Below are 13078 nucleotides of genomic sequence, written 5' to 3' on the forward strand. Positions count from 1 at the left end.
GGACGCCCGTCTGGGACTAAACACCTGTAAAACTGCGCGCCTACACACATAAAACTAATGGCCTGTTCAAATTAAACTGGTACGGCTGTAATATAAAAAAGAGAGTGATCGCTCTTGTTGGATTTAATTAATAGCAAGAGTCGAGAATCGATAGAAAAATCCCATTCTAAGATACGATTTAGTCAGTCAAATTGAACACGAAGTAATTCAAGTCCTTTTAATTCCCATCTCACTTGATTTGAATAAAACTGAACATTTAGTACGTGCATCTCATTGTTTACTTAACCGCGGCGACGATTCCGGGTCTATGTTTTCATGACTCGTGAATGATTTGTTACCGCGGAGGGATTCGTTACAGAACTACATCAATCACTAAGGTACGAACACTTTGCACTTCCGACATATCCTTTTGCAATATCCTAAAAAGTAAATTGGAAGCGAGGCCCAGAGACGCAAAACAATTTATTTCAAGATGTCCATTGATGTTTTCCCAATAGAGCTATATTCACGCAGCAAGACTATCGGATGTGGTGTAAAATAACACTTAAAAGCAAAGGGAGACGGACGATGCGGCCATTCTCTGACCAGTCATTGCTTCGTCATGATAAACAAATAAAGATTCCAATTTAGAAATAGGTATAAATAGATATTCCCAATAACCATCGCATAATTATATTATCTTAGCGTTTTCTTTGAAATACGTATAGTAGGTAGACCTTGACGCAACACATCATATTAATTCCGCTTGATCAGAGGACATCGTGAGAAAAGGAACGGCAAAGCTGGCGCACTAGTATCATTTGGATCCGTGCCTAACTGTTCCCGTTACAACAGATAACATGGGATTACATGATACTGAGGATGTGTTGCTATCGTAAAGTTTATGGGACAGGCTTATCATTCATTGGGGGGGACAGGAGGATATATATGTACCAGGTGGTAATGCCTTTGATCAAACAGTTTGCAGTTTCAAATCTTATATTTCTCTATAATTTGTTTGTTTGTTGTTTAACGCCGCAATATTTCAGCTATATGATTCTGGTCTGAAAATAATCGAGTCTGGACCAGATCAGACAATTCATTGATTGACATCGTGAGCATCGATCCACGCAATTGGGATACGTATATAAGTACCAGGTGGTAATGCCTCTGATCCTTTGGGATCCTCTGACCGCCAGATCCTTTGGGAATCTAATTTGACCGAGGACAGGGGACGAAGAGGAGAGAGGTGGATGATATTACTTTGTTTTTTAGGTTGTTCTTTCATTTTTCATGTACCCAGTGTTGGGGGCACGGGTGGCCCAGTCGTCTAAGGCGCCGCGTTTCGCGGTGCAGAGTTGCGCCCCTTGGGCACGCCAGACACCTTTGATTGTGGGTTCGAATCCCGGTTCGCCCCGATTATGTTTCTAGGTTTGTCAGTACCATACCCGTGCTCGTGGGTTTCACCGAAGTGGTAAACCTGCATCACCTCGGGCTTTCCTCCCACATTAAGCTGACACGCCGTGATATAACTGGAATACTGTTAAAAGCGGCGATAAGCCCAACTCACTCACTCACTCGTTTAAGTGCATATAATGTTTGGCTACCTTACACGTGCATGTTCATACAAGGTATATACACAATGTTAACTGATGTTGATAAAACGCATCAGCAACTGCTGGGTAACTACCTAATGTACACGCCCTTCTTTCTGTTGTACACTAACCCCACGATCTGGCTAAAATGGAGAGCTACGATAATTATGTTTGAAACATGATATTAGTTCGGTAACAGGAATATCCTTCAGATTTTACAAAAAAAATGTAGATTATATTGTCCATCTCAAATGTTGAAAGAATTAATCCTGTATAATTATTTCCACGGCACTAACGAGTGAGCTGGCGTACTCCTCTTTGAATTGTATTTCAGTCCATTCGTCACCACTCGCCCCTTTCCGTAACCTGCAAGAAGACACTCGCCCCTTTCTGTAACCTGACTCGTCCCCTGGTCGATGAATGTTAGGTGCGAAAAAACGATAAAAACAGAATGTGCGGTCAAAAAATCCCTCAGGAAAAAAATTTGATTTTACATATGTCTTGCATCTAAATATATACCCTAGATACAGTTAAATGTGTTCAATCATACTGTATAAGTACCGTAAGTCCCGATGTGTTTAAATAGCCTCTAGAATATACATGACATGGGGAAATATACGTGAATCATTACGCAACGAGTTGACAATTCTTTTAACCATGCCCGTTTGTGCTTAGACGGAACCCAGTCACCAAAAATGGCCACGAGAGGGCCACGAGTCGCTATTCGGCTTGTCGAAGAATAACACGAGTTGGTCACGAGTTGGTCACGAATGATTTCAGTTATGTCACGGCGGATGAAAATGTGGAAGGAAAGCCGGAAGTGATGCTAGACATGTGTAAGCGCCGTGACCCTGGCCCACCTTAGCGCTACGGCTATTATAAGCCCATGTTAAAGTATGGGAGTTACGATCATCTAAGCGCTTAGATTTTGTGGAAGTAGCTAGACCCTTGGTGTCTACGTTCGGGCTAGGCCAAGGTATTGTAATTAGTGACTGGAGTCAGTTTCAGAAAACGCCTGTGCATAATTAGGATTTTCGCAAAGTATGGACACCTGTTTTTATGCTTATATCTCCATAAACCCCAAAACATATTATTAAGGTCTTTTCTTGTTAATGAATACGTCTACAACACGGACTGCTTATTTGACCAGTTAACTACGTTTATAACGAACACGCTTATAACGAAGTGACGGATATAACGAACTGATTTTTTTGTCCCAACCACTTGCTGTATATATGTTGTATGTATCCTTCTAACGAACTACGGTTATGACGAACTAAAATTAGTGGTCCCTTTGAGTTCGTTATAACCGTAGTTTTCCGTATGCGAAATCAGTTGTAATAATTCAACACAAGCCCTGCCCATTCTATTATAAGCCAATCAGGAAACAGTCGTCCGTTATTGGAAATATTAACGCAAGGACATTTGCTTTTTAGCCAATCAAATGCCTCGAAATCACTTGCAATTGATTTATGCGTGCTTTATATAAACATGGGTTTTCAATGACGTCATTTAATTGCCCGAGCTATATTTCCATATCAAGAATGTGGTTATGACCACTGTAACATAGTGATGACACCAGGTGTTTTGCGAAAAGGTGGGCGTGTCCTTGGTCACCCACGAGCTTGGGTATGGTGCTGACAAATCAAGGGACATAATCAGGTTCGTTGCAACAAGCGCTTGGCTTCTGTTCGTGTGTCTTGTGGCCTTCCAACCGATTTTATTTACAGTGTTCAGAAGGAATCTAGGTAAGAACTCCAACTATCGTGTACCTAGGTCCAGCATGACATGCCTCTAAATATCTGTAGCAATCATTGACGCTATACATACACACGCATAAACAAAGTATTTACACATATATCGTGTGATTCACTTCCTGCGATGACAAGTTGTGCACCAAGCAACTTCCTCTAATCGGATATACTTATACATGTATATCAACGAGATAGCTGATGATGTATGCTCGTTTCCGCTTTGAATTTTTTAACATGTCTGAATTCGGGGAATGTTTCGTATTTTAAAGTATGAATTACCGCATTTTCGTTAAAGTAATAGTCCCGTTGACATATACATCGGTCCCACTGATAAGAAATAAATAGATACAGCAGTCGTGCTGTTTCTAGGCAGCATGGAACATGGAATATGATCTTTTTGCGGCTGCACTTTACGTTTATTTCAATACTTTTAATGGGTATAGTTAAGATATTTAAGATGCTGTTTATACAGCAATGTCTTCACAAAGTGTATAATTAAAGATAGTGCTTAAGTAAAACAAACCAACCGATCAAAAAGCTAAACCACCTCTAGTGAATGTCTTCTGAGTTGAAAACTACAGACAATATGTCCTACTAATTTAAGTTTCAAGCCTCACTTTGTCAATATAAAAACCTCAAAGGCACACGATCATTCAAAGGAGAAAAAATCACGCATTTAGCTGGAGTTAAGTCTCTTCGAAATGATGTCTTCTTTTCGTTCTGCGCTACTGCCACGCCGTGACGCCCAATCACGGGCTGAATGTCCATCAGGTCTGACCGACTGTCAAATCCAATTTTCAGCCCGACAACACGTGATCAAACACACACAATAGCAAAAATCTCTCCCTGTATGTCCAGTCAGCTTGATATAATCGCTGTCTGGTGATACGCCGTGAATTAAAATGGCCATGTTCACAACTCAGTATGGCGACGAGGTTTGTGGATAAAGGTCAGTAATGCAAGTTATGATTTATTCGATCGATTATTTCATATAACTCTCTTTTGAAATATCGAGTATTCTACTTCAAAGTGTTTCCGAAATGTCTTATCCACGATTACAGTAGAATATAGGTCAAAGAATATAATGTTTTGGGAAGTACATGCATATTAAAAGTAATGGAAAAATAATGCTAGTTTAATAACTAACATGTTTATTTTCAAAGATTGATAAAATAACAAAGATGAAACTTTGAATTTCAATTTGAGAATCTAACAATATTTTTGGAAAGGCATTGTAGGAGATATATCTGTCTTCATTAAGAACAGATAAAACAGAAGTGCAAAATGATAGTCTATTTCGTATTTATTAATTAGACAATAAAGTATTCAAGAGGTGAGGTGAAATGGGGTTTAACGTCGCGTCCAAGATTATTGCACTTATATAGCGACGTGCATGCACGTGTATGTGTGCTTGTATTAGTCCGGACTGATGCCGATTTATAGTGCTAGCTCACTGAGATACCATGCCGCAGTTCAACATGAATACCCCACTCAGACACAGTATACTGACTCCGAGCCGACCAGTCCTTGTTTTAGGCGCTTAATGCCGAGCGCCAGACAGGGTAACAACAAGTACCATCTTTTGGTATGACGCGGCCGGGGATCGAACCCCAGACCTTCCGCTCTCCGGGCGGACGTTCTACCATTAGACCACGGAGGCGGTTAAAAGTATTCAAGAACCATGTACCTTTACTTTGTTCAAATCTTAGCAGGTGTGACTTAAACCTATTAAGGACGAAATGTACTCTGAAAAAAAACCAGAAACGCAAAAGAGATTTTAGATGTATATTTTATCATATAAATAATCAACAGGTGGTTATCGATTGTTCAAAACTGGCACTCATCATTGTCATGGACCCAGGTTCCATATAGGACCCATGGAACTGTAGATTTTCATCTGTTCTCAATATCTTGTATGGCCACCATTAGAGTCCAAAACTGACTGGCATCGTCGTCCAATGGATGCAATCAGATCCCGAATTGTGGCCCCGGGAATGTTCCCGTTACTGTCCTGAGCCAGGCAGGGTAGCAACAAGTATAATCTTTTAACTTCTTTTTGTATGACGCGGCAGTGTTCGAACCCCGGACCTTCCGCTCTCCGGGTGGACGCTCCACCACTAGACCACGGAGACGGTCCACGGCATAAAGGGGCGAAAACAAGGACTGGAGTCAGTTTACGGTGCCTGAGTGGGGTATTCATGTTAAACTGTGGCATTGTATCTCAGTGAGCGAGCACTATAAAATCGGCATTAGTCACTTTAAACTAAATTAGGACGATACTGCTTTTCAACCTCATTGTCTTAGGAACCCTTATGGATTGCCTCTGCACGTTAGACATCGAGTGAAATACGTATTTTTTTTATCGACATACCCCTACATATTTAACTTACATAATATAAAGGAAAAGTGTTAACTGTCTACACGGTGAATGATTTGGAAAGTCTCAATTTGGCGCCGTTGTTAATAAGTGCATTTAGCGTAATAAAATGTACACTATAGCTGACTGCCTTCTTTTTTCATTTCGACAGTTAGATTACATATTACAGGTTTTTACCTGTCATATATAAACATTAATACTCTTAATACAGACCAGAGGACGTCCTCTGTCTCATTAAGTGTTGAAGTTTCACTTCAAATCTTCGTCAGGAATGCATCTGATTAACAAATACGACATAAAAGAGTTGCCTGTTTTAAAGCCCGTCTGATAAGATCTCAAACACTAATCTGACCCGTGAAGATCCGGGGTAGAATGGGTCTTCAGCAACCCATGCTTGCCATAAAAGGCGACTAACGGGATCGGGTGGCCAGGCTCGCTGACTTGGTTGATGCATGTCGTCGATCCCAATTGCGTGGATGGATGCTTATGATGTCAATCACTGGATTGTCTGGTCCAGACTCGATTATTTACAGACTGCCGTCATATAGCTGGAATATTGCTAAGTGCGGCGTTAAACAACAAACCGACCAACCGACCAACACTTATCTGCCACACTTGACGGTGAGACTTACTGATTTAATATACGGCACATATTGCACCTGGATGACTGTATTGCAAGAGAGACAGCATCCCATTTAGAGGTCCTACCTGCGGTTATGTTCATGCAGTGCCCGCGACACTCCACTGTGTAGTCATTGATGTTCTGGCGCAACTCCTGGGGTGTACAAGCATCGGGTCTCTCCTCGGGCCCCGCACACTTCAAGCACCGAATAACCCTTCCAGGGGGTGCCTCCTCCTCTGCGTCCCCCTCAAATCCTGGTCCCCCTCCTGACCCCTGCTCTAGGCGTTCGGCCTCCTCAAAGTACTCCAGAAGGGCCTCGTGGTACGTGTCTGGAAGGATAATACGCAATGCATGAGTGAGGGAAATATAGTTACGGTAACCTGGGTGAACATTCTCCCATGTGTTACGATGGCACGATATTTGTTGGTTTTGTTTTATTTTTCATTTATTTTTATATATTTGTCATTTATTTATACATATATAAAGCACAGTAATGTTCTAACTCTCAGGCACAATATAGTAATGATTAAAAAAGTGGAGAAAGATTGAACACAGTTTTAATAGGCTAGCGCTTTCAACTCGTACCACGTACGAGTCTCATCAGGCCATAACTGAATAACGGACATGAAGTAGTAACATATAGTTACGTGACGTCTATATACTACATACTACATACTACATACTACACTCTGTTTAGTGTAACAGAGTGACGTGTAACAGAGTGTAAAAGAGCAACATTTCATTCATAAATACGCGCCTAAGGTAAATGTAAAGGCGTAAGTTATTTGTCCATTGTCACCTTGGTATTGTGACGTCATAGATCTCCTAAATGTTATGACGTCACGTAACTATATGTTACTACTTCATGTCCGTTATTCAGTTATGGCCTGATGAGACTCGTACGTGTTCAATCCTACTCCACTTATTTAATTATATATATATAGATATATATAGGGGGGGATTAGTCACATTCTTGCAAGGTGTTGATCCGATAAAAAAAATCAGGCTGTTAGATTAAGTAAAACAGTATATAGTTTTGTAGCTGTAGCTAAATGAGTGAGTGAGTTGGGTTTAACGCCGCTTTTAACAGTATTCCAGTTATATCGCGGCGTGTCACCTAAATGTGGGAGGAAAGTCCGAAGTGATGCAGGTCTCCGACGTTTACCACTTCGGTGAAACCCACGAGTATGGTGCTGACAAACTTAGAAACATAATTGGGTCGAACCGGGATTCGAACCCACAATCATAGGTTTCTGGCGTGTCAAAGGGACGCTACTCTGCACAGCGAATGGCTGCGTCTTAGACGACTGGGCCACCCGTGTCTCTAGCTGTAGCTTAAAAATATGTAATCTCGATAGAAAATCCCAGCCAACCACAATATCAAATGGTCGGTCCCTAAATGTGACGACATCATTGAGAGTTTTACATCAATAAACGCCGACACCTGGTGTCATAACTGTTTTTCAGTGATCTATTCACATAACTTTTACCGCTATTTAGCCTTTTACACCCAATAGAATCTCTTTTGGCAGATACCTTTGGAGATTGATTATTCTCTTGCGTGGACGTTTTGCGTTACACAATGATGCTTTACATAATACAACCGAACTGAACAAGAGCTATTTTTCATCCGTTCTGTAATAGAGAGTATCGCGTAACGTGTAACAGAGCGTAGTATATAACGTGTAACGGAGTGTAACGTGTAACGGAGTGTTACGTGTAACAGAGTGTAGTATATAACGTGTAACGGAGTGTAACGTGTAACAGAGTGTAGTATATAACGTGTTACGGAGTGTAACGTGTAACAGAGTGTAGTATATAACGTGTAACGGAGTGTAACGTGTAACAGAGAGTAGTATATAACGTGTTACGAAGTGTAACGTGTAACAGTGTAGTATATAACGTGTAACGGAGTGTAACGTGTAACAGAGTGTAACGTGTAACAGAGTGGAACCTGTAACATAGTGTAATATATAACGTGTAACAGAGTGTTGTATATAACGTGTAACAGAGTGTAACGTGTAACAGAGTGTAATATATAACGTGTAACAGTGTAACAGAGTGTAACGTGTAACAGAGTGTAGTATATAACGTGTAATGGAGTGTAACGTGTAACAGAGTGTAACGTGTAACAGAGTGTAGTATATAACGTGTAACGGAGTGTAACGTGTAACAGATTGTAACGTATAACAGAGTGTAGTATATAACGTGTAACGGAGTGTAACGTGTAACAGTGTGTGACGTGTAACAGAGTGTAGTATATAACGTGTAACGGAGCGTAGTATATAACGTGTAACAGAGTGTAGTATATAACGTGTAACGGAGTGTAACGTGTAACAGAGTGTAGTATATAACGTTACACGTATATACAGTGTTGTATACAACGGAGTGTAACGTGTAGCTTATAAAAGAAGGTAACTGTAACAGAGTGTGACGTGTAACAGAGTGTAGTATATAACGTGTAACGGAGCGTAGTATATAACGTGTAACAGAGTGTAGTATATAACGTGTAACGGAGTGTAACGTGTAACAGAGTGTAGTATATAACGTTACACGTATATACAGTGTTGTATACAACGGAGTGTAACGTGTAGCTTATAAAAGAAGGTAACTGTAACAGAGTGTAACGTGTAATAGAGTGAAGTATATAACGTGTAACGGAGTATAACATGTAGCGTATAAAAGAAGGTAACGTGTAACATAGAGTAGCGTGAAATGTGTAACAGAGTGCGGTATATAACGTCTTACGTATAACATAATGTAACATGCAACATAGTGTAACATCATGTATTGTGCGAAGGGATTTAACGTGTAACCTGTAACAGTGAAAATCGTGTAACGTGTAGCATAGGGAAACGTGTAACAGAGAGAAGCATGTAGCCTGTAACAAATAATAGCGTACAACGTGTAACATGGGGAAATGTTTAACAGAATATCATGTTACGTTTAACATGGGTTAAAGTGGCAACTTAAGGTGTAAAGCGAAGCACTGATTAACATGTAACATGCTTCAAAACACAACAGGTAACGTGTAACAATGTCGGGAGTGTATTCTTTGTCATCTGCGTTATGGCTGGCGATACCAGTCAACCAGACGTCGTTTATATACAAGATGAACTGCTAGCGTATTCAATTAATCCTATTGCAATGAACAAAGGCCTCAATCTTGCACTGCAGAATATCCAAGATATGCGTGTCCAGTTTTCCCAATCCCATTAACCTCAATGCAGCAAAGGTTGTCAATAGTATTTCTGACTTTATTGTTCTTCGAGGAGACATTTAAGTTGACGGGTTGCACAAAACATAATTCAGGCAACGTTCTATTTGTACAATTTATTATCGTTTCGTTATATTGCAGCACGATTTTGTGTGAAGTTAACTAAAGTATCAATCCCCAGTAACGTTTGGAAAAAATGATTTGTTCCGTGATCACACCATAAAATCCCCCTTGAACGTTTGTTTGTATGAGGTGTTTTTTTATGTTCGACCTTAAAATTGGGGCGGGGGGGCTCCAGTCGTCTAAGGCGCCGCTATTCGCTGTGCAGAGTTGCGTCCCTTGGACACGCCAGAAACCGATGATTGTGGGTTCGAATCCCGGTTCGCCCCGATTATGTTTGTAGGTTTGTCAGCACAATACCCGTGCTCGTGGGTTTCACCGAAGTGGTATACGCCGGAGACCTGCATCACATCGGGCGTTCCTCCCACATTAAGCTGACACGCCGTGATATAACTGGAATACTGTTAAAAGCGGCGTTAAACCCAACTCAATCACTCACTTACAAGTAGCATTAGTTATGGTTTCCATTTATATCCATTAGTAATAACACCTGACAGAGGGGGTAATAACATTATCCAGACGGGGTATTAACATTATCCAGGCGGACAAACACTGGGAATGTCCTTTCCCGAACAAAGATACAATTTCAATTTCTTATCCAATAATATACATGCACATCTAATATGACAGAAAGTTCTTAGTCTCCGTGGTCATGCAAATATACCATACGATAAACTTCCAGGAACTGTCTAATCAATCCTCGCCGTTGATTCAAATCAAAGACAAGCTACTCATCCAAGGACTTAACGTCAATTTCAAAGAAAAGCAAGCGAAATCAATAACAAAGTAAAAACTAGCGGATTGTCAAAACTGAAATCACGAGAGCTGGAATAAAGACGTTTATAATGGAACGACCGTGGTGCTTGTGGATTCGTGAAGAGACGTCATTGGATTTCAAAGAATGCCATGTCCTGAAGCCAACGGTTATGTCAAAGCAATCAAGATTTGTATCTGTTGAAACAGGAGTCGGTGACAGTTCATTTGTTGAAAGGGATGTCCATGCACAAGGGAAGTCAGCTAAACTGGTCCCGAGATGCCGAGATGTACGACAAGTGTCACCTGAAGGGAACATTATCGGGAAATGTTTGATACGTTGTAACTTGATAATTGATTCGTTGAAGAAAATCGATTTCGGGGCAATTTTACGTCGAGTTTGAAATCAGCTTTCAAACTGAATTGAAAACAGGAGTAACGGGATTATCGTTTGAATACTACCCCAATGTCATGGTTAATTCATAGAATGTAAATTAGTCAATAACATCGCTGGCACTGTCGACTCATGTCATTTCATTTTATGTTTATCAAAAATATTGATTCGAACAAAGGTTGGTTACATGTTATTTGTTGGATAAAAGAATAATGTTCTCAAGCCCAGGACTGCATGTAATCAAGTAATATGTTCTGCTTGCTATCATATTTTATGTGTCCAGTCATCTGTTCTACTGCCAGACATCTGTTCTGCTTTCTGTCATCTGATGTGCACGTGCTTTTTGTCATCTGTTCTACTGCCAGACATCTGTTCTGCTTTCTGTCATATGTTCTGCCTTTTGTCATCTATTCTGCTTTCTGTCATCTGCTCTGCTTTCTGTCATATGTTCTGCCTTTTGTCATCTATTCTGCTTTCTGTCATCTGCTCTGCTTTCTGTCATCTATTCTGCTTTCTGTCATCTATTCTGCTTTTTGTTATCTAGTCTGCTTTATGTCATCTATTCTGCTTTCTGTCGTCTATTCTGCTTTCTGTCATATGTTCTGCCTTTTGTCATCTATTCTTCTTTCTGTCATCTGCTCTGCTTTCTGTCATCTATTCAGCTTTCTGTCATCTATTCTGCTTTCTGTCATCTATTCTGCTTTCTGTCATCTATTCTGCTTTTTGTCATCTATTCTGCTTTTTGTTATCTATTCTGCTTTTTGTTATCTATTCTGCTTTCTGTCATCTATTCTGCTTTTTGTCAACTGTTCTGCTTTCTGTCATCTGTCCTGCTTTCTGTCATTTATTCTGCTTTTTGTCGTCTATTCTGCTTTCTGTCATATGTTCTGCTTTCTGTCATCTATTCTGCGTTCTGTCATATGTTCTGTTTTTTGACATCTATTCTGCTTTCTGTCATCTATTCTGCTTTCTGTCATCTGTTCTGCTTTCTGTCATCTGTTCTGCTTTCTGTCATCTATTCTCCTTTTTGTCGTCTATTCTGCTTTCTGTCATATGTTTTGCTTTTTTGTCAGCTGTCCTGCTGTCTGTCATCTGTTCTGCTTTTTTGTCAGCTGTTCTACATTCTGTCATATGTTCTGCTTTTTGTCAGCTGTTCCGTGATGGGGGTTATACGGTTTGCCACTTAAGCTTGCCTGAAATATAAAACCGTAGGTTCGAATCCCGTTCACGTGGGTTGCAACAAAGTATTAAACGTCTAATATCTGTTTCTTTGGGATTTCCTCCCACATCCAGCTGACTGGTCGTATTATAACTGTAATACTGTTAAAATCGGCATTAAACCAAACCCACTCTCTAACAAAGGAGTCAAATCTAGTTTTACAGAGACTAACAATTCGGTTCCTCTGTTGAAAAACAAATGACACTTTGAATGATAACATCGTTTCTAGCCACAGAAAAAAATATGGCTAAATGAAGGATGTTAATGTTCGGATTGAAAATGTATTGCAGAATGCCATAAAGAATACTGAAGTGTGACAGAGTGCGAGAAAGCCATTTTACATACTTTTACAAGGTCCCATGGTTGTAAGTGTAATCAAGGGAGCACAACAACTATCGTCTACTCTATTTCGATAGCTGAACCAAGGGAGACCTTTTTCTAGAGTTTCCAGTCTAGTCGCCATACGGGACTTGGCACCGGTTATAACATATCTAGAGTACAGACGTACTGGACAGTGGATATATAGGACTTCCAACTAAGTAATGACTCCTTGGTCTCCCAGGAGAGATACTGGCATTATATCAACCTGCACCAGTTCGTTGTCGCCACTGCACACATTACAAACACACAGCCATTGCACACCGCTGACATTGAGGGTATTTCAAGGCAGGGATGACATTACTTCGATTTTTTCATTCTTTCAGGGCAATGTTTCTGTACATGAGCTGGTACCTTTATCAAGCAAAAGGATGGGAAATGTCACGTTAAAGATGAAATCCATAAATGAACCCTGCCTTTATTGATATTACCCCATACTTAAGACTTAGTTTAATCCGCGATACTTAAGACGACAGTGGATGTCAAGAAGTATTCCTTCATTCTATAATTTGTCTGCGTTCGTGCAAAAGAACGCCATTTCATGCCTAAGCCCAATTTCCCCCTCGGCTAAGAATGATGGTGAACCACGGTCTCTCTGCTCAGACAGTTTATCACATTTAGTGCCAGAAAATGAAATACAAACTAAATTTCCTCATGTCGTTAGTTCGCC

General features: G+C 40.4%; 1 protein-coding gene across 1 annotated transcript in view; it reads right to left on the minus strand.

The window, feature by feature from the left end:
- LOC124119406 overlaps positions 1 to 13078 on the minus strand; it is a 101804-nt gene that overhangs the window by 39642 nt on the left and 49084 nt on the right. Inside the window, exon 2 of the mRNA XM_046481897.2 lies at positions 6414 to 6656. Within this exon, the coding sequence (XP_046337853.1) occupies positions 6414 to 6656 (243 nt within the window). The remainder of the gene's footprint in view (positions 1 to 6413; positions 6657 to 13078) is intronic.

The sequence above is a fragment of the Haliotis rufescens genome, unplaced genomic scaffold (genome assembly GCF_023055435.1).
Source record: "Haliotis rufescens isolate VD_foot unplaced genomic scaffold, xgHalRufe1.0.p SCAF_21, whole genome shotgun sequence".
Lineage (NCBI taxonomy): Eukaryota > Metazoa > Mollusca > Gastropoda > Lepetellida > Haliotidae > Haliotis > Haliotis rufescens.